Raw genomic sequence first — 21,394 nt, 5'->3', positions numbered from 1 at the left:
ATACGTACATCTCGTCGGAAATGTTTTTCTGCAGCAAGTCTTAATTGTTGTACTGCAGAATTTTTCCCTCTGTCTACAAAGATAAATCCTAATAAATAGCATATTAAGCCTAGAGGCCAAAAGAATAAAATTTCTCTTTTAGAGACAATATTAACATCTCCAAATAATGGACCAACACTAACAATACCTGCAACATATACATATTACTAGAATGAGGAATATTAAAATCTTCACTTTGCACCCCGTTTACCTGATCATGTTAGAACTTGAATATATATTTAGTTACCCAAATTAGTAACGAATTATTACATTTGCTGTCAAATCATATATATATCTTAAATATAATATAAATCTAATTTTATCACATTTTAAAGCTATTTAATTTATGGGTGGCTATTTTCTATCTTTTTTCAAATGGAAGGAATTAGCTAAGTGGTAAACATATTGGATTCCCACGTGGAATTCCCCGGTTCGAATCAAGCTAATAGCTAATAGATTTTTTCTTTAGTGTTGTCTGTACCGAGAGAATACTGGCCGGAGGCTGGAAATGCACTAAAAACTCGAGGTACATAACTGATGAATATATCCTAAAAATTTTCCTCCAAAGCGATGATGTTGCAGTTGGGTCATTCCATGTCAAATCAACACAAAAAAAGACCATTTTTGACCTCACCATCTCGGATTTTCTTGAAATTTGGCACATGTGTACTATTGGTATAGACTTGGAAAAATATGAAATTTTACTGTGATATGTCCACTGGTTTATGAGTTACAGGGCTGTAAAGTTGCCAAAAATGGGCTGAAAAACAGGGAACCCCGTGTTTTTGAATTACTGTAGAAGCTTTCCTAATTGAGCTACAGACTTGGGATTGGTGTCATTTTATAGCATATATGATGCCCTTTCCTGTGATATGCGACACCATATGGGTTAGGATAAATAAAGTTTGTAAAATTTAAATTTAAAATTTAATTTTAAATTTTTTAAAAAGTACATATTTTAAAATTTTAAAATTAATTCTATGAATAGCTAATAGTGTTATGAATCACTGGCCAAAATATTAATTTGGGACGACAATGGCTTCATTGTTAAAAAAATTTAGGACTAAAGCTCCTTTTCATGGAAAATATATTTAATAAAATTAAAGTAATAAATAAATTGAAAATAGTAATAATGAATCAATGAATCATAATTAATAATTATTAAGATTTAAAATATTGATTTTGAAATCATTTTTAGAATTAATAATTATGATTACAGTAATTATTCATATTAATTATAATATATTATTTTAATGAAATTATGCAGTTAATCAAATTATACAAAAATAATTCAATTCAATATCTTTGTTCAAGAACAGTCTTCTTTGGCTGAGATATCAGCCTCTTTAAGTTAGTTTAAGTCGGCAAAGGGCCTTGTGATTGCGTAGGGGGTTCGGTAAAGAGACTGGCAGCTCGTGCCAGTTTGCAACGACCCTATGGAAATCAAATTCAAACTTCACTACAGCTTTTTGAGTGGGCAGTAGAAAACATCACCAAGACTTTGCATATTCAACCCAGGAAGACTATGTTGAATCTGAGTGTTTTTTAAAAAATCGGTTTGCTCAAGCATTGGGTATTAAAGGAACACAGCAATATCATGCTTTCATTCCCAGAAGTAAATCCAAAATATTGGTTAAAAACTTTTCTATGAACTCAGAAGCTTGCGAAATGGAAGTTTCAAAATTCCCTGATAAACTAAAATTAGCCGACATATCAGGTTATATCAGTGTAGTCTATAAAGAAACTGGTGACTTGGATATTTTTTAGAGAAAAATGAAGAACTTGATGAAGTAAAAATAACTTTTCTTCATCCAGCTGGACCCTCTAAATCATCTCGCATCCAAGAAATGCCGATATTCTTTGGGTCTCAGTAGTGGATGATTTGATAAAAATTGATCCTGTGACTCTGACTGGAAGAACTTACATATGTCCTACTAGAAAGTGACGCATGTCAAACAAATGAAGCGTTTTCAAGCTTAAAATAATAAAGAGATCCTATTACTTAACAATATGTTTTACTTTGGACTTATTAGTGGAATTATTATTAGCATTATTGTATTAACATGAATTCAGAGTTGAATTAATCGGATTGGAGCTTTAGTCTTAATTTTTTTTAACAATGAAGCCATTGTCGTCCCAAATTAATATTTTGGCCAGTGATTCATAACACTACTAGCTATTCATAGAATTAATTTTAAAATTTTAAAATATGTACTTTTTAAAAAATTTTAAAATTTAAATTTTAAATTTAAATTTAACAAACTTTATTTATTCTAACCCATATGGTGTCGCATATCACAGGAAAGGGCATCATATATGCTATAAAATGACACCAATCCCAAGTCTGTAGCTCAATTAGGAAAGCTTCTACAGTAATTCAAAAACACGGGGTTCCCTGTTTTTCAGCCCATTTTTGGCAACTTTACAGCCCTGTAACTCATAAACCAGTTGACATATCACAGTAAAATTTCATATTTTTCCAAGTCTATACCAATAGTACACATGTGCCAAATTTCAAGAAAATCCGAGATGGTGAGGTTCAGACCCCGTGTTGATTTGACATGGAATGACCCAGTTACGGTAATGTCATTGTATAATGTGGCCCACAATTGATACCGATTCGACATCGTCTCTTTAAAAATATTAAATGTTTTGAGGGATGAAGAGAATGGAGTGAGGAGACAAACCATTCTAATGCTCGGGGTAGCAAAACAGCCCTACAGCTGGAAATGTGTAGGTGTTGAACGATTCTAAAATTTAATGACAATATCAATTAAATGTTTAAAAAGAATACTCAAAATTAGTGAGTATTTGTTGCAGCTGTAAAAGTGCTGTTGTGGTTAAGTTTAGAAAGAACATTAACAGCATAATCATTTTAATGATAAAATTTCAAAGCTCCAAAAGTGAAGTTTTACGTTGATTACAACTTTACTAAACTAAATCACGTAATTCACTAGACGGTACTCGCAATGGTATTATGACTGATCGTACAATACTATACCAAGAATATCAAACATTGATTGATGGTTTCCAACAAAGATGCCTTTTTCTTTAGTTTTCACATCTGGAATTCTAGCTTCCCACTCAATGCCAACAATTTTTGAAATAAGGGAAGCTAAGGCAGCTGCGATACTGAAAAAAAGAAAGAAAAGTAAAATCACTAAAGATATTTAAATAAGAACTAAACTAAATCACAAGTGAAGATATATGTTCGGCGTGTTTATTTTTATACGCCCTTACTTTTATAGGGATCACTTTAACTGAGCACATTAAATTTTAGGGCACATATACGTTTTGAGATGTTTAGGTCCAGCTAAAGTATCATTTTAATACAATGGAGATTTCAATAATTTATATTAACATTAACTAGGACTAAATGAGTAGTTGAAAATCTGAGTTTAAAGAAAATGACGTGATTAGAAGTGAATTTCTAGAATTCATCAATTTTTTGCAAAGTTTTCGAAAACCATTCCTAACTGTTGCCCTGGAGTGAAATCTTCTTACTTGAAACATTTTACCTGAAGTTTGAACATTTCTAAGAAAATTCAATGTAGTAGGGTTAGTGGAAAGCTTTTCTAAAGAATGCTAATCAACTGAACGCAATTAAACTGCACTTGCTAGCAAATTGATGGATTTGAAGAAAATCACTTCAGAATGTGAAAATTTTAAACGATTTCTTTCAGCAAATCGTCTACTTAAATAAAGATTATACTTCTGTTTGAAATTATTTTCATGAAAATGTAATTATAAGGAGGTTCCGGAATGTCTTGCTTCCTTAAAAAGCCTTTTATTATAGTAAGCCTTGTAAATTGTTTGATGCTAATTAACATGTAGTAGAATTTCGAAGTAGGAAGAGAACCCTTGAGAATTTTAGAAGTCATGTGAAGGTTCATCCTAGATTTCAGGCGAGCGTCATAAATAAAACAGTAAATAGAATGAAGGAAACGTCTGTTTGGCTCTGGCTTAGCTCCTTAAGAGCTACAAAGTAATTAAAACTTCATTTATAAGTAAACCACAGAAAAATTTCTCAGAAGTTACATAAAAAAATTAATAGCAGTAAATATACATATATGTGTGCGTGTGTCTGTATATATTATATATATGTATATATGGTCGGGACAAAAAAAAACTTAGTAGCATTTTTCCTAAAAAATATGAAGTAGATGCATGCGGGATAGGAATTAAGGATCTACCAGTAATAAATGTATGTCTAACAACTATTACACCAATACCCGATCAACGTTGTAGGATATTCACGTCTCAATGAAACAGTTATAAATTTAAAAATTAAATAATGGAAAGTAAAATAATGATGATAATAATAGTAAAAAAAGTGAACATAAACAATAGTTCTGTTCAAACTTAAATGTCTTTTCTAAACTTAGTTGACGTAAAGCTCATACTGGTACTCACTACTAACAAAATGTTTGATATCTATTAGGTAGGCAAACAATTATGATTAAACTACATTAAATTATGATTGATGATGTTCAATGACTTACGTCACGATCATCTTCTGTAAAGATGTCGAATCAGATAGGCGAGGAAGATGTATGGTGGGTACGAGAAAGATATATATGTATATATCATGCGTTTTTACATGATTCTAATACTTTGCAAAAACTCATTTTTAAAATCTGAAATAAATCTAATTTAAGGAGGACGATATAGAACTGTAATTAATTATTTGGAAGCTGTATAACCGAGAAGAACAGAGAGAAAAATTGTACAAGGCTTTTTATTGGGGACTAATTTTTGGAAATTCCAATTACGATACATAAGATTCTCATGTACATATTCAGCAAATAAATGATGCCATATATTTTCATAATGATAGTAAAGTTGTTCATTTCAAAAAATTACTGCTGCTAGCATCAATAACATGCACATTTTGCATTTAAAAAATATGAATAGAAAAATTAAATTACGATGAGAAAAATGAATACACTTTCATTGTTATTAACAATTGTAAACAAATTTAGTGTTATTTAATACCTTTCATACTCAATTAGATTTATTTTTATACTAACATTCTTATATACTTTACCTCGACTTACCTCTTACATTGCATTCGTGGTAAAATGATTACCATTGGAACAATAATAACACTACTTGCCAAGCAGCTCGTAAAAAATGCTAGGTAGCAGGCATAGAATCTCAACCAGTGGTTGTTGGGAATTAATTTCGGTAGAATACATATGCATAATACTATGTACGCTATTGTCATAATCATCCCTATAACAAAACTTTAAAGTTCTATTAAAAAAATAAATTACAAATAATACATTTTTCTAAAACTAATAGGAAAAGTTCTTAAATTCTGTTGTTGGTGTACTGTTAAAATTAGTTTGATTGAGGAAAGAAAATGTTACAGCTAAAAATATACTATACTTTATTCGACAAAATTGTACATGAACACCTTAAATGAATAAAAATTTTTTAATGTGGATACAAAACATACTCTGCCACTCTGTCTTTTTTGACCTAAAGTGATGATGAAAGGAAATCTGAAGAAGTCTAGCTAAAAGCCTGATTGGGCAAAGCAGTGCTTTGTCTTTTCTTTACAAATACAAAGCCGAGAAGCGTAAACCAGGCTAATGTAATGTAAAAATACTTTTTACTTTATTTTAATCAAAATATAAATAAAAAAATAGTCTAGTTTTCGAGTATCCGCGCCTGGATAGATTTTTTTAAAATCGCTGGGAAATTGTATTGTACCTCAAAAGTTTAACCCACAAATATCTGCCAGCAATATTAAAATTATGTAAAACGGTTTAAAATGGAATGAAAAAAACTTAATTAAAATCTGTTAGCGAATCTTGATTTCCAATTGTACTGAGTCTAAGAATCTAAAGTTTCTAATAAAGGAAAATATCAGATGTATTATAGAAATATTTAAATTATGTACCAAGAATGTGAGGAAATAAAATGAGGAAATTCAAGTTTGTTGGGTTTTAATTGCACTCTCATACAACTTTCCTTAACTGCAATTAAGTACTACATAAATAATCTGTTAAAATCTCAAATTTAGATACATATTTATGTTTACTTTTTTTCCTTACACATATTATTTGTAATAAATTTTGTGATTCCAGTTGCCAAATTATTATGCGACCCGTGTTGCATGCTCAAGTTTTTAAGGATCTCCTCGGTCACAACTTTCGGAGCGATAAAACTACAGTAGTAAGATTGAATGGATTGAAATATATTAATAGGAGTAACTCTGAAGGTGAGTTGTTACTATTCACACGTATGCGGATAATCGTCTCAGAATGAAGAATTTCCCCGACAGTTGCATCAGATGGCCTCCTTCATCTTCTTTGGCTAATTGAAAACAACTTCCGCCTTGGCTGGTGGATGCTGGCGAAACAATACTAGTACTTACTAATACTACAATACTAACACTGCTTCACTTACTGTCATATTGCCTTGTAGGTATTTTCGACAGTTAAATTTACTCTCACTATATCATTATCTCTCTCGATGAATATCGAAGGAAAAGGCTGCTACCAAAAATCTCTTGTAGTGAAATCTTTTGGAGCAGCCTAACTAAACCCAAAGTGCGCTCGCTCTATTAAACGTAAATTAAATCTACAGATTTAAGTAGTATAACTCAATTTAGAAATAAATCCAATAAAAATGTATATGATATTGAATATAAGATTAAAGGAATCTTCTTTTTAATTAGAATTCAAAGTTTCAAGAAAATTTATCTACGAAATAACTGTGATAAGAGAAATGAGAAAATCGTGTGTAAAAGTTCGCGATAGATCTTGTTTGCCTATTTTTTAGGCGGGCTTTACGTTCAACTACCAAAAAGGTTACGTGGACGATGCAGGATATCAGACAAAATTTTACTTTCCTACCTTAACTCATCATAAGGCTGGAAACATAGTGGAGCGGCGAGCAAAGCGGCGCTGATAGCGAAGAGCGAAGCGGCGAAATCAAACACAAGTTACCATATGGGACCGCGCATAGTGGCGAGCAAAGCGAAGATAGAGCAACTCTATCTATTTCTAGTTTTTGTTTTTGCCGCTTTGCTCTTCGCTATCATCGCCGCTTTGCGCGCCGCTCCACTATGTTTCCAGCCTAAGTGACCAGCAAGGCTTACCGGTAAATATTCGCTATAGATGAAGGAAAAAAAGTCGTAAATAAAATATAGATTTAATCTCAAACCATTTTAGGCTAGAGTCCAATAACCATGCGTGATTCCACAAATTCTATCCAAACCCTTTATCTTTTAACACAAAATTGTCATAGGTCGGCAACCGATGGCTGGAGATCATAGAGCAAAATGGTTCCCTTTCCTCGCATGTCCAAAAGTAGAAGAGCTTTACTTTGCTCCATTAAGCAAGGCTACTAGGTTTAATTTGGAAATTTTTGTCTTCGCGCTAAATTAACCCACTATAAGATGCCACTGCGTGTCGGCACTAGCCTCAAGAGTTCCCTTTTGCCCATTTTTTATTTAATTGGTCTTAAATGTGGGTCTGTTTAGAGTCCTTGTGAGGCAAATATAAAACAGTTTTAAAAGTTTTAAGCTGGGTTTTTTCTTCCAAAACACCATATGTAAATTCAAATGTGAGTGTGGGAAGATGTAACAATAAAAATAACGTATGATGTAAATATTAGATAACTTAAACAAAAGAATAGTAATTGGTCGTAACTAACCTTTAAAATAATTATTGTTAATTAATTCTTAATCACGTATTTGCTCCAATACGTTTTCTAACACACTGTCTGAAGCCTACTAGTCTAACCTTTTCTAAAATCCAACCTTTTCTAAAATCCTGCATCCTGCACATTTGGAGAGGGAAGCTTTTCCGGATCCCACAACTCATTATTCTTCGGACAAGAAAAAAAAAGACTTTTTCTTTCATGAAGGCTAAACTTTAGTAGTGGCTCTTTTCATGGTTGTATCCTTTGGGAACTTAAGCAAGTAATTCTGAAATTTTCCAGATAAACAAATTCAGAACGAAGGATGAACACATTTTCTGTATAATAATTTGCAATTATTTACAGCTATGGAATAAATAAGTTGGATAAATTCCAAGTGCGAATTTCTTTACCAAAAGTACTGAATAGATTTGTCCGAAAGTGTATTCTAAGATTTTCTTTTAAATTTGAGAATAAAATAAATTCACGCAGCTTTGTACCTGGTCTTTATTATATTTTATTGTGTTACTTGTTATTAAATTCTTTGTTATCTTTTGCACTAAAAGGTACATCATAGATAAACAAAAAAATGTGCTTACACCGCTTCAAAACTGTTTTTCCATACAGAGCGCAATATTTGATGAAACACTGTCTCTTGAGCGGGCTAGAAGTTTCTCTTAAGAGAAGTATGTACATATTTCCATTGTGTAAAATTTTCAAAATTAAGTTTCCCCCGCAATGATTATTGTAAAAGTTCAGAAATACAAAAAAGTTTTACAGATTATATCCAAAACGAAAAGACGCTGCAAGCTTATTATTTCGCTTTGGTAATCTTCATTGTTTTTGATACTAAGGTTAGAAGAAATATAACAACTAAAATAGCATATTTACTATTTTTAATGACGCAATTTTCAAGTTTTCCCCCTGAAATTGGCTCCAAAGTTTTTTCAGTTTTCGGATACACATGACCAGTTCTTTTAATTTAACTTTTTCCGTCGTTACTAGATGTTTTTTTTAAAGGTGGTTTTCAGGCTAAATAAAGTTGTTGTTAATTACTGAGAAAATGGGTAACAAAACACAAAATAAAAATTTAGAATATCATCAACATGACTATTTGATTTATAGAACGGCCAGCTCAAGAGACAGTGCTTCATCAACAGATTTGAAGCGGTGGCGTAAGCATATATATTTAATTTTTTTAGAAGAAAAAGCAGACACATGAGAAGCATCAATGCGAATAAGTTTACATTAAGACCAGGATATACCAATTGTTTTAAAGAAAATTTGGGAGTTTTATCGTTAAAGGTAAAAAAGGAAAAAAAATTATCAAAATTTAGTTGCTTTTCAACTTTACTCTTCAAGCAGTTTTTGACACCTTTACAAATGTCTTACCTACCGGGCAGTTTTGATAGGTCACATATTTTTAAATTTTTCATTAATTTGTCAACAACAAACATGCCGCCCACGCTACGTCTATTATCCACTTAAACGTAATATCTTGCAGTAACAAGGAAGTAAAATAGTCTTATTTTCGAAGTAAACTTTCAGTATGATTAGCTGTTACATTTGGTATAGTGGTACATGATTATCCTTACAGTACTTTTCTCATTGACCATACAATAAACACCCAAAGTTGCTCTCAAAATACAAACGAAAAACGAGTATTTCTATTAACTCAGTTTTAAATGACCATACTGAATAGTTACTTACTGATAATCATCAGATTTGTATTCGCTTAACGTTTATCTTTTCACACATTGGAAAGTAAAGCATAGAACAATTCCACTTTTTAAAGGATCTTTGGAATTAAATATTGATTGCTTATCTCTCATTAGTCTTGCTGATATTATTATTATTTATTTATTTTTTTATCGTAGCAATAAAGATTGATAAGTGTGTTTTAAAAATATAATTGAGTATAGATTAAACTATAAACAATTTGTAAAATAACAAGGAACTCTTTTTTTTTTTTTTATCAAAGAGGTCACAAAATTTGTTAGTAATGAATGAACGTCTGAACTAAAACATGAATCTGGTATGGAATCTCAAACGACTTCCTACTGTTACAATACTAAATTGTTTCAATTCTATGTTGTATTATTTTATTTCATTTGTGCCATTAAGTTTATTTTCATATAATTTATCAAGTTTTTTTCTTTTTATCTTGTAACCAAACTCTGGCAGACGGCGTTAGCCATGCCTTTTGTACATTGTTTATGATTTAGTGTTTTATATTTTCTTAAATAAATGTATATTATTACTATTATTGTTACAATTCTATTCGAGTCGAGTTTTCCCTCTTCTTTAAAAATTTATTCTTATAATCAGCTAGTCTGCTAGAAGAAGAAACGACACTACCCTTACTGAATATCTGTGTATATCCTACACTTATCCTGCTACAGTAAAAAAAAAGTAAAGTAATCGCCTATTTTTTAGGCGGGGCTTAATGTCTAACTACCAATTAGGAGTGGTGGACGGGGGGCGGAAGCTAATACTCTATAAACATTTTTTTCTGACAAAAAGTAGAAATACGCGGGACTTGAACTGGGGATCTCCCACAAATGAAACCACGCTCTTGACCATTAGACCAACCCCCCCTATCCTGCTACTGTGAAGAGCATTTCTGGCTGAGCGTTTTTCTCTTTGAAGAAAAAACAATCGTGCTTCAAGATATGTCCAAAGGTCGTTCCAAGATTCCTAAGTCTACAGCAAATAGGACTAAAAGGGATTTACAACAAGCTTTCTAAGTCGCGGTAGCATAGAATAAAAGGAGAATTATGATACTTGTGGTTATTTATTGGAAACTAGACTTTTGTAAAAAAAAGTGCTGAAGCTACGTATTATGTTGATGGATAAAAATCGGAAATCTTCTATCACAAGAAAAAAGTGAATACTCTAAACAAACTACAAATTGTGTTTATCTATGATAAATTTACGCATTTTTTTCCATAAGGAATCCAGTATTGGCTCGCCAATTTTACTTCAAAGAACCTAAATTAGTGAAAAATTGTTAATCCTTTAAGAAACTAGGGTATATTTAATTCCAAAGATCCTTTAAAAAGCGGAATTGTTCTAAGCTTTACTTTCCAATGTGTGAAATGAGAGATGAAGAAGAGTAAAATCCATGCTGTTTTTAGTTAGCCGCAATTCTATTCAAATGTAATGGAGATATTTTGTTTTGCACAATGTACAATGTAACTATGGACATTTAGGTAATTAAAGGTGATCAAAGTTACTGGAAGAGAGCTAACTTGTGCTCAATTCACAATGAAGGGTACAAGTTTCATACGCCAATTTTAAGGATGTACCCTTGTAACATGCCATGAGAATCTTCTCCAATGTTCTCTTTAGGAAGGTTTCCGACCAAAACTTGGGTAGCTCGAAAATCGACGAGGAACAGTTGCAACCAACATTTAGTTGATAGGCTCATTAAAGAAGCTAGGGCAGATCAAGGAAGAAAAGAAAATGAAATGTTTTGACAAAAGTTAAGTAAAAACAAAAATCGTTAAGATACAATTACATTTATAGCATGCTATTGGCTCCCGAGCCTTTTTTCTGCACTGCCACCGTATGAGTGTTTTCTCGTTACAGTTAACATTGACCATAGCGGTCAGTAAGTTTAAGAGGGTCTTAAAAGAAAAAAATCTAAGAGCTGCAGTTGGACTCGAAACTGAATGTCTCTGCATGGTAGTCTAGTGCACTAACCACTGTACTAATCCCTTCATCAAAATAGAAAGTAAAGTGACTCCGGTGTTTTTAATCGGTTTTGTGATGTAAATTTTCAAAGTACAATGCTCCGCTTTCACAGAGCTTTTTCTGAATAATATTTGTCATTAAAAACGAGCATTATTGTAAAGAAAAACTGGTAGCACAAAAAAGACTAAATCTTCCAAAGTCTGTTGGAACTGATTGAAAAATTTTGCACATCGGTGTTAACTTTGTTTCAGTGCTAAATGTAGTCGAAGAACAAATATTCACCTATTTAAAATCAAGAGTATTATAACCAAAAGGTTCCTCGCTAAAAATAAAAAAATAAAATAATTACATTAATTACGTAAAGGTTATGAGAATTTCAACACAATAATGAGAAATGCTATTGAGCGAATTCTGAAGTTTCATGGAAATATAATGAATCTGTAAAAAAAAAAAAAAATATGATGAAATAATATATAAATTTGAGATAAATGCATAAATTATTAAATAAATGCATAAATAAAATGAATTTGTAAAAAAAAAAAAAAAATGAAAAAATGCATAAATTTGAGATAAATGCATAAATTATTCATGAAAAAAAAATAAATATTAGTTTTTAAAAATATGTCCTGGTTTCTGAGATAATGTTCCAATGTCCCGATGAAAACGAAATCGTGATTGTTTCGTACAATTGCTCTTATGTTTTAAACTCTGATTTGCTGGTTGTGCGTTCTTAATCCATTCCCTAAACTTTTCGTCACAGATACATACATACATACATATGTGCCCCAATAGAGGCTAATACATGTGGAAGTAAGATAGGAGACCGAAAATGTTATGTGTAGAGATTTGTTCCAAATATTTCCTGCATAAAGTATATTTAAAAATTTAGTTTCAATTCTACAACTTTAAATTCCGGTCACGACATCATAGCACTTCTCACATTACAAACTGCAATTAAATTGTATTTTTCAAACCTTGTTAGATTTGCTGAAATTCTGTTTTAAACACTTTCATAAAACCACTGGTTTTATTGAAGGTATTATCCATGGAATTTTCTTTTAAGCCTCACTTTTGCTTTGGCCAAAGAGTTTTAAACGTTTAGTGGATAATCCTTCTTCTAATCCCTTAAAAACGTATCATTTATAAGAATAAGCAGTTCAAATTAGTCGTCATTTTTTATTTAAAGCATAACTATAATTTACTAACAGTACTAAACAATTGAAAACAGAAATATGCTCTTACCTATATTAATCAACTGATCAGAAAATTATTTATTTTTGTTTTGTACACAAATTTTTTTATGACAGGGCCATATGCGTTATTCTTCCTGCTGATACGAAGGGCTGTGCGTATTATTGATTATTGAATAGTAAAAGAGGGGGTGGTGACTCTTCTCGTAACAAGTTAAATAGAATTATCACAAACGAAACAGTCAAGAAGAGTGCCTAGTGAGTACTAAACGTAATTTTTTTTTCTCTAACTTTCGTACTGCTGTTGTGAAGCCGCTTCAACTTGTTTCATTTTTTTTTTTTTTCTTGTTTCACTTGCTTCAGATTCAACTGTGTTCATCAAAATATTAACCGCTTAAGGCTAGTATACAGCTTATGATATATGTATTTACTTTTTTACATTAACTAAAACAATAACCTTATCGAAAATTAAGATTGATTATTTGTACATATTTTGTTTTTATTTAAGATATTTAATTACTTGTTTAAATTTTTAGCCTGCTTAAACTTTTTCCAAAAATCTTGTTTTATAGACTAGTTGAAAAGGATTCATTTTAATCTGTTTAGCAAAAAATAAGATTGAAATTAGTGTATTATCAAATTTTGATAAGTGGAATGAAAACTCTGACAATAATCTCACTTAGATTAATTGACTGATTAAATAAATCAAAGATTCCTGCATTTAATTGCATTAGCTATTAATTGTATTAGCTATTAATTGTATTAGCTGAAGAAAATGTGAATTAAAAAAAAAAACAGTAAACATCTTGCTTGCTATAAATGTATAAGGCTTTTAATTTAATCTTTTTTTTTTAATAATTTTTTTAATGACAATTGCCAGTTAATTCTTGTAACATTTGTACTAATTTTGAGGAGACACTAAATAATTTTTTTTTTCTTAGGCATGATTTCTGCTTTTGGCATTTTCAATTGGGAATGTTTATTGGCAACCGTTTTTCTAAGTATTCTACTGTTGCCATTTTCTTCAAACAAAACTATCCGCTATTACGGCTGCTACATTTTGTATGTAGTTTCAGTTTCAACATTTGGTCTTCTATTGTTACCAATTTTTTTGCTTCGACCGAAGAATGTGGCAAACTTGACGTGAGTATTTGCTATGTTTTTTTTATTAATCTACTTCTATACTGTTGATGGTTATTTTGCCTATATATTAAGTTTTTCTTTGGTACTTCTTATATAACTTATATTTCTTGTATCATTAATGAGTTTAATATTATTATTTAGTATATTTTATATATTTGAAAAATTTGCCTTAAAAGAAATTGTGTTAACGAAACATGTAATATTCTCAAAAAAAAAAAAATCCAAGTCACTTTTATTCCAGAATCTTTTAGGGATTATTTAATAATTTAAAAAAAACTTTAAATTTATTTTTTATGTGAGCATTTAAAGAAACCACTTCAGTTGTTTACTGTTAGATAATTGTAAACATGTAACACTCTGTGTAGAGTTTAAAAGATAAGATATTTTTAATTGAACTTGGTATAAATTTAGTAAGCAAATTTAGTTGCAAAATTTAGCTAAATTATGCTTAATATCAATTAAATAACTAATATGATTAATTTAAAAAATATATATTGATTTATTTGTACTAATCTAGGCTTGCTGCAATCCCGCTAAAATATTTTACTAAATTACTTGGTATAAAATGGGAGCTGAAAAATGGTCATATCTTGAAGGAATCTAAAGGTGCCGTAATTGTAGCAAATCATCAAAGCATATTGGATATAATGGGTAAGAAATAGATATATTTTAATTATTGAATGGGTACTTGCAATCAAACAATAATTTAATGAGGAGGAGGTTTATAGCTCAGTGGTTAGGGCCTAGGACACCTTCGTGAAAGTCCTAAACTTGAGTCCAGCTACCTACTCTTAGATTTTTTTTTTTTTGAGAATTTTCTTACATCTCACTCTCCAGTGAAGAATAAAGTTGTTTGTAACAAGATAACATTGTTGGAGACGGTCTAAGCATTGAAAAAGACTTGGGCGCCTATTTCTTCAGTTGTTGACTGTTTTAACTTGGTGGTCTCTTTTCCTTTCTTCTTAAACTAGGCTCTTCTCAATAGCTGTTTCTTGACTCTAATTTAAGAATTCCTTCCCATAATTATATTCTTATTTTTAAAAATAAACTTGAGAGCCAAAACTTCTACCAGCTTAATGTAATTCTTTATTTATTTTCCCATTATTCCTTTAAAAAAATAACCTGACGAAAATTCATTTTCATTTCAGATTCTTTCTCTCAAACGAAATTTCGTTTAGACGACGAAAATGTTTTTTAAAATTGTTTTTAACTGCTTCTCTTTTTTTCCTTTAATTTAGATTCGATTATGTTGTAATTCATGAAAATATGTGTACAACAAAGGCATTAAGAATGATTAGCTAGATTGTTCTATGAAGCATTTATTTAAAAACTATCGCTTTACAAATGGAACTTAACACTGCAGTCCAATCATTAGTCATTTCTAACTGAAGGCGCGACAATATCTGAGGACATTCGAGCCCGGACCCTTCTCAGTGTATTTCCAATCTCCAGTGTGTACAATCAATACATATAATATTATCCACTTCTGATCAATGAGTTGTGAGGGGGCTCCTAGGAACAGAAGAAGCCTTACGGCAGTCAGCTGGGCGAAAATTTCGGATCCGAAGGTAGTCCAGTGTACGTACTTACTACATAGCTGGAATTTATTTTATGTTTGGTTAAAAGTATTCCCATGCATTCTTCCAAGGTTATTAATTTTAGGATTCATGAATAAAACAAAAAAAATACATAAATATTTTTTTAAACAGGCATTTTTGTTCTCACATTTTGTTGTGCTTAATAATTATTATTATTTAGCTTATTCCGAAACTTCTTTAAACTTTTCTCCAGCAAACCCTCCTTAATCCCTTAGTGTGATTAAGCTTTGTTAAGATTACCCATTTGTGAATTATGTTATTCTGATAGATGCGCAAGTCCCGTTTCATCAAAAGATAGTGGGTTAAACTCAAAATGGACATATATACATATTATATAATATATACCTTAAATATATCATTAAATCTAAGAGTAAAAAAATTAACACTCCTTAAAACGAATTATATTATAAAATTTGTTAAACATAAATTATATCTGCATGAAAATGTGGTTGAATCAACGATATTATATATTCGTGTTTGGAATATTTAAAAATATAAAAGAAATTCAGAAAAAGTCTTGGAAAGTGAAATTTTAGCTACATTTAACTCTCCTTTATAACATATATTAGTAAACCGGGTACGTACAAAAATGTTTTCTTTTTTTTTAAGGAGCCAGTCTTTAAATCACAAAGGGTGAGGGAAACTTGTGAGATTATAATAAAATAAATGTATTTGTTTCATTTTTATTATAGGAATGTGGAATATATGGGAAATAATGGGTAATTGTACAGTAGTAGCTAAGAAGGAGCTTCTGTTTGTACCTCCTTTTGGCCAGCTGGGCTGGCTAGCGGGATTGATATTTATTGATCGGAACAATCCAAAAAGAGCTAATGAACAAATTAGAAGCAAATATAGACTAATTAGTGAAAAAGGGGTAAGTAGAAGAATTTCGTATAATTACTATTGTGCCATTTTTATATCATATTTCAATACTTTTATTTAAAATCTTTAATATATTAAAGTTTTGTAAAAAAATTTTGGACACTAGTTGGAGAAACTTTCAAATCTGTTCATCAAATAGTGTTAAGTTCTGTATGAATATTATGTTATTATGATTTCTTTTTTTTTTTTTAGTGATATTGTCGGATATCAATGTTCTTTTGACAGTAATCGGATTTTGAATAGGTTCTTCAAAAAGATATTACAAGTAACTGTTACTTCCATTGGATCGCGGTGGCGTAGGCTTTTAAGGCCACCCTACTAACTGTTACTTGAAACATTCATTCATTTTGTCATTTTGTTTATATTTTATTTGGGCATAATAAGTTGCAACAAATTTACAGTTAGTTTACTTAGTAACAATATGTTACAACATACTAATGTCCCCTTATTCGGCTGTGTAAATAGGAGAAGCCATCACAAGAATTCTTGATATAACATAGTCTCAGATAATTTATTTTTACATTCTTTATTTATTTTATTTATTTGTACATTCTCTCTGCGTTAGTCAGCTCTAATGCGTTTACCTATTTTTTTTTATTGTAAAAAGTAGTAATCTGGAAAAAGTAGTAACCGCAAATTGCTTATTAAATGGGACGCTAATGAAATAGCGTAGTAAATCTAATACATGATTATTTGATTTTATTATTATTATTCAGCGCTCAAGCGTAAATGTGTTATGTTAAGAATATAACAATAGCAAACGGCTAAAAATCATATATTTTCTGACCTGAGCAGAAACGCCTAAATATGTTGGCCATAATCTAAATAAATACTCTAGGGAGCAGAAGTTAGAACCGAGAGATTTTCAAGTTAACAAAGAATCCAATAGCTTGAAAAGAAGAGTTCTTACAACCACATCTGTTCCTTAATCTGAATTGGTCACTAAGATTCACAAGAATGCTCATCTTGATTCGGACTAGGGCTATTCTAAGATTATCCCTATTGTTTACTGTCGAATATTGGCACGAATCCCGAAAGAAGTTGAAATTCATATTATCTTCATATTCATATTATATTAACATTTTTTGTTCCGAATCGGTGCTCCTCATATAGAAGACAGATGTTGAGATAAAACCAAAAAGTAAATAGGTCCACTTTTTGGCATATCCTCATCCTAATTGAAAAGATAGTTTGATAATTTATTAATAAGATAATGGATAAGGATTCACCAAAATAAGGATAAGTGCGGCTTTTGCTCTTTCAGTACTTTCGCCATTTTTGTAAAATTCAATTAATTCTAATTTAATTAAGAAAATTAATGTAGCGCCTGGTAACTGGGAGAGTAACGAAATAATTCATTAAACTTACAATATTTATTTTTATCTTGCTATTATTTTCTGAAAAGGATTAGCATTTTCATCTGTGGGCACGAATTCATAAATAATTGAATTAGAATAAATTATTTCAGTTTTCAGTTAAAAAGTCTCGCTCTACCCAGTAATATTATAGAAATCTGAAAATGTCTTGCGTAAATAATTTAAATTTATAATTTAAAATGAATAAAGTAGAAGTAATAAAATTAATTAGCCAAAATTAAACTAAGTATTAACTTTTGGTTTATGGTTCCTACATAAAGTTATTTCCCAAGAATTTTCAAATAATTTTGATTTAATTCATTAATATTATGTTTATATTTTTCACGATATAACTTTTTTTTGTAGAGTAAGATCTGGTTGTTTCCAGAAGGAACTAGGAATCATAATTCTGAGAATCTACTACCTTTTAAAAAAGGAGCATTTCGGACTGCTATTGAATGTAAAGCACAAATTATACCAGTAGTTTTTTCTCCATACTATTTTATTGATGAGAAGAAAAAAATATTTGACAAAGGTAAGTCAAAATAATAATTTTATTGGCTATCTTTATAGGCATGATGAATTGTTATGCATATGAAAATAAGCTATGCAAAATAAATTTAGTGTACTAAATCTTAAGAAGCATTTTGTTAATTACTCAATTAATGTGGCGTGGTGATTGTTTTAGTGTGTAACTATAACCGCGGATAAATGTTTTTTAGTATGTTGCTTCAAGTTACAATTAATGTCTTAAGTTTTTTTAAATTTTATTGTTCTGTATGTCATTTTGTAATTTAAGTATCGTCAATCTAAGGACAGTTGATTATTTTGTTTGATACTATTTTTTTTTTTAATCATATTCTTATTTTAATCAGCTGCAAGGAAATATTACTAATAAATAAAAATCGATGAAAATATTCCCCAGAGACATAAAAAAAAATATTGTTAAAAGAAAAATAAATAATGATACAGGCAACTATAATAAGACATACAGTGGTAGGTTTAAGAGTATGTAGCAAATTACTCGTACATCCTTGCTTTGATAGACCTTGGTTGTTTTGCTTACGTGCTCGTGAATACTGCCTTAAGAAGAGTAATAACCACGCTTGATTGGAATGGATTGAGAGATTTGAGGAAATCAAACTGGGAAATTGAAGGAAATATTCCATTCACGTTGCCAAAAGTATAATTTGTGGCAAGCTGCAGATTAGAGACTTCCACAGTTTTCTATAACAGCACCTGTTCATAATTCATGTGACAAATTAAAACTGAATTATTTTGGCCTTATTGTTTATAGAAGAATAGTACTACTAAATTTGAATTTGAAAAGATCAGAGATTAATAGAAAGATGATAGTGTTGTTGGGTAGGACTTAGGAAGCAACTAGAAGTCGAAGGAGAAATGGATCTAATATCGTCGAGTACTGAAATTATATTATATATGTATAATTTCTTTTCTTACAAGAGTTAATTTTTTGTTCCCTTAACCTTCTCTTCGGTAACATTGTTTTTTCTTATAGTCTATCATTGATTTTTTCATCGCATAAATTTCTTATTTGTATCTATTTATTATATTTACAAATTAATTATGGGCCAGTTCATTATGAGCTTTACGTATTGTTACACATCCCAAATGGTGTTCTTCAAAGGTCTTGTTATTTGTTCTTAAAAATCTTACTTTAAAAGGAAAAAAGTTATCAATTCTTGGAATTCATAAAAATATAATATTCAAAGTCAATGTTTCATAAATTGAAACCAATACATATAGAATACACCTGTAACAAATAAATTATTAATTAAAATTTAGGAAAAAGAATTTATCGCATTTGTATGTTGTTGCTTAGTAACAAACTACCAAAATTCTCGTAAAGTAAATTTATTTAACCTTCTAATACTGCATTAAAAAATGTTTAATTTAATAGAATTGTAAGTGCTCATTATATAGTATTGATTTATTTTAAATGTTATACTTCTGATTAAGTTTATAATTATTTGATGAACTTGTAGATAAGTAAAGGGTATATAATACTGTGTGTAGATAAAGGAATGGCATTAAAGCAAATACCCTTTAACATAAAAGCTTCATACTTTCCCTGTAGCTTAAATTTGATCCTGGAAATAACCGTCAATTGATGTGACTGTGAACTGAATATTGCGTTTGGGTACGATAAGCTCAGATGATTGTACAAATAACTTAACTTTGCGGATCCTGTGTCTTGTGAATTTTGGTAGTATCATTCTAAGTTTTTTGTTGAGATATGGCTGGGTTGCTCACAATACGCCAAGATAAAGTGGCTATTTTACTTTCCTTTTTGGGAGACACATCATTTTTTTTGTCAAATTGTAAATAATGTTAATTAGTTTTTTAAAAAATATTTTCTTACAGGCAGAATTATAATATCTACTTTGGAGCCTATTCCTGTAGAGAATTATACATTTGACAATATGGACTCCTTAATTCAGTTGACTTATGAAAAAATGAATTCGGAGTATCGTAAACTGCGAGAAGAATGTAAAATAGGAGTTAATTTAAATTCTTGATATAGGTAAGTGACAGTATTATTCATTTTTTATTAAATAGTAATAGTTACATTAAAATAAATTATTTTAGTGTATTCTTGCTGAATCTAAAATTCATTCTTTTGGATTTATTAGTCCTTGACAGAGAACAGCATACTCAAAAACGAAAATCGCATTATTCAAACTTGGTTTTGTCCAGTATTTCGCTAGATAGGCATTTTTTAGATTTCGCAAAGAAAGATAGATAAATAGATAGATTTATAGATAGTACTAATGTGGTATATTAGTTAAAAATAAGTATTTGTTCGAGGAGGCCAAGGCTCAATAGAGGGCTGTGGCGCTAGTATTTATAATGATGACATATCTGTTTAATTGTATTTGAAATAATTTTCTATAAAAAATATAAAATCAATTAAGAGGGCCCCTCTCATTTAAGTGCGAGACTCCCTTTTATATTAAAAGAACTAAGAAAGCCTCCAATAGTCTCCTTAAATATTTTGTATTGTTTTGTGTCCACTATCACAACTTGCTTCTTACGTTTGAGGAGTCAGACCTCTTTTAGTTCATCATCAGTCTTAAAAATTGTAACATTTTTTAAAATTTTATTTATACAAACAAATCATTATTCAGCAAAAATAATCTTGGTTAATTCTATTTCTAACTTATTATTATTGTTATCATAATTTATATAGTTTTCATCTTATCTTATTTTTTTTTTATCTTATTTTAATGTTCTTAAAATTTAAACATTTAACTGTTCCAGAAACAAATCTTTCATGAGGAAAATTTAAAGACTTACAACAAAATCATTTTGTTTATTTAACAATTATTTATTTAACAAGTATTTTTATTATTATTTAACAAGTAATTTTCTTCTCTTTATGATTTCTCTTATGATTTTTGCTAGAACTATTATGCGTTAAAATATGGAAAATGATAAATGAATACACAATCATCATATTGATAATGAAGGTGTAAATATCACGGTTTCATGAATAATGATAGTTGTTTGTCCTTGTTTATTATAAATGTTTTATCGTAAATTTAATTTTTTTGTGAAAAAAATAATATTAAAATTGTATAGTCTGATGATGCACTCAAAGTAGCCAGAAACGTCTCAAGTGTATAAGGAAGATATAATATTGACATATTAAAAATATATTTTGGGGGGCAAATTGAAGTTTTTGAATTAACTCAAAGAAAACTGAATAAAAGATAGTGTAGATGTTTTATTTCATTAAATTTTTCTCAACAACTTTCCTTAAATTTTGTAGGTACAGTATTGGGTCTGATTGTTGATGGGGCGATTACTTAATTAA

General features: G+C 29.9%; 2 protein-coding genes across 4 annotated transcripts in view; one reads left to right on the top strand and one right to left on the bottom strand.

The window, feature by feature from the left end:
* The window catches only part of LOC141452897 (1-acyl-sn-glycerol-3-phosphate acyltransferase beta-like), a 35,810-nt gene that overhangs the window by 1,758 nt on the left and 12,658 nt on the right, over positions 1-21,394 (bottom strand). Inside the window, exons 2-4 of the mRNA XM_074125432.1 lie at positions 5,097-5,274; positions 3,041-3,171; positions 9-187 (exon numbers count right to left, since the gene is read on the bottom strand). Coding sequence (XP_073981533.1) covers positions 9-187; positions 3,041-3,171; positions 5,097-5,272 — 486 coding nt within the window. The 5' untranslated portion in view covers positions 5,273-5,274. The remainder of the gene's footprint in view (positions 1-8; positions 188-3,040; positions 3,172-5,096; positions 5,275-21,394) is intronic.
* LOC141452896 (1-acyl-sn-glycerol-3-phosphate acyltransferase beta-like) lies at positions 12,639-20,101 on the top strand. 3 transcript variants are annotated; one of them, XM_074125431.1, is made up of 7 exons: positions 12,639-12,836; positions 12,942-12,977; positions 13,520-13,721; positions 14,239-14,372; positions 16,012-16,193; positions 17,923-18,091; positions 19,942-20,101. In XM_074125431.1, the coding sequence occupies exons 3-7, from the start codon at positions 13,522-13,524 to the stop codon at positions 20,094-20,096; spliced, it is 840 nt and encodes a 279-aa protein (XP_073981532.1). In that variant the 5' UTR covers positions 12,639-12,836; positions 12,942-12,977; positions 13,520-13,521; the 3' UTR covers positions 20,097-20,101. The 3 variants fall into 3 exon arrangements, with proteins under 3 accessions (XP_073981532.1, XP_073981530.1, XP_073981531.1); XM_074125429.1 differs by having other exon boundaries at positions 12,639-12,977; XM_074125430.1 differs by lacking the exon at positions 12,942-12,977 and having other exon boundaries at positions 12,640-12,836.

The sequence above is a fragment of the Rhodnius prolixus genome, unplaced genomic scaffold (assembly GCF_049639745.1).
Source record: "Rhodnius prolixus isolate KJV_2025 unplaced genomic scaffold, Rpr scaffold_3, whole genome shotgun sequence".
Lineage (NCBI taxonomy): Eukaryota > Metazoa > Arthropoda > Insecta > Hemiptera > Reduviidae > Rhodnius > Rhodnius prolixus.
Note: the sequence above shows the minus strand (reverse complement) of the source record. Positions and strands in the feature narration are given on the sequence as shown.

What these genes read in the sequence shown, in the direction of transcription:
- LOC141452896 (XM_074125431.1), top strand. Translation starts at nt 13,522, where the DNA reads ATGATTTCTGCTTTTGGCATTTTCAATTGGGAATGTTTATTGGCAACC. An exon ending in GACTAATTAGTGAAAAAGGG is followed by an intron (nt 16,194 to 17,922) that starts GTAAGTAGAAGA and finishes TTTTTTTTGTAG; the next exon opens with AGTAAGATCTGGTTGTTTCC. An exon ending in GAAAAAAATATTTGACAAAG is followed by an intron (nt 18,092 to 19,941) that starts GTAAGTCAAAAT and finishes ATTTTCTTACAG; the next exon opens with GCAGAATTATAATATCTACT.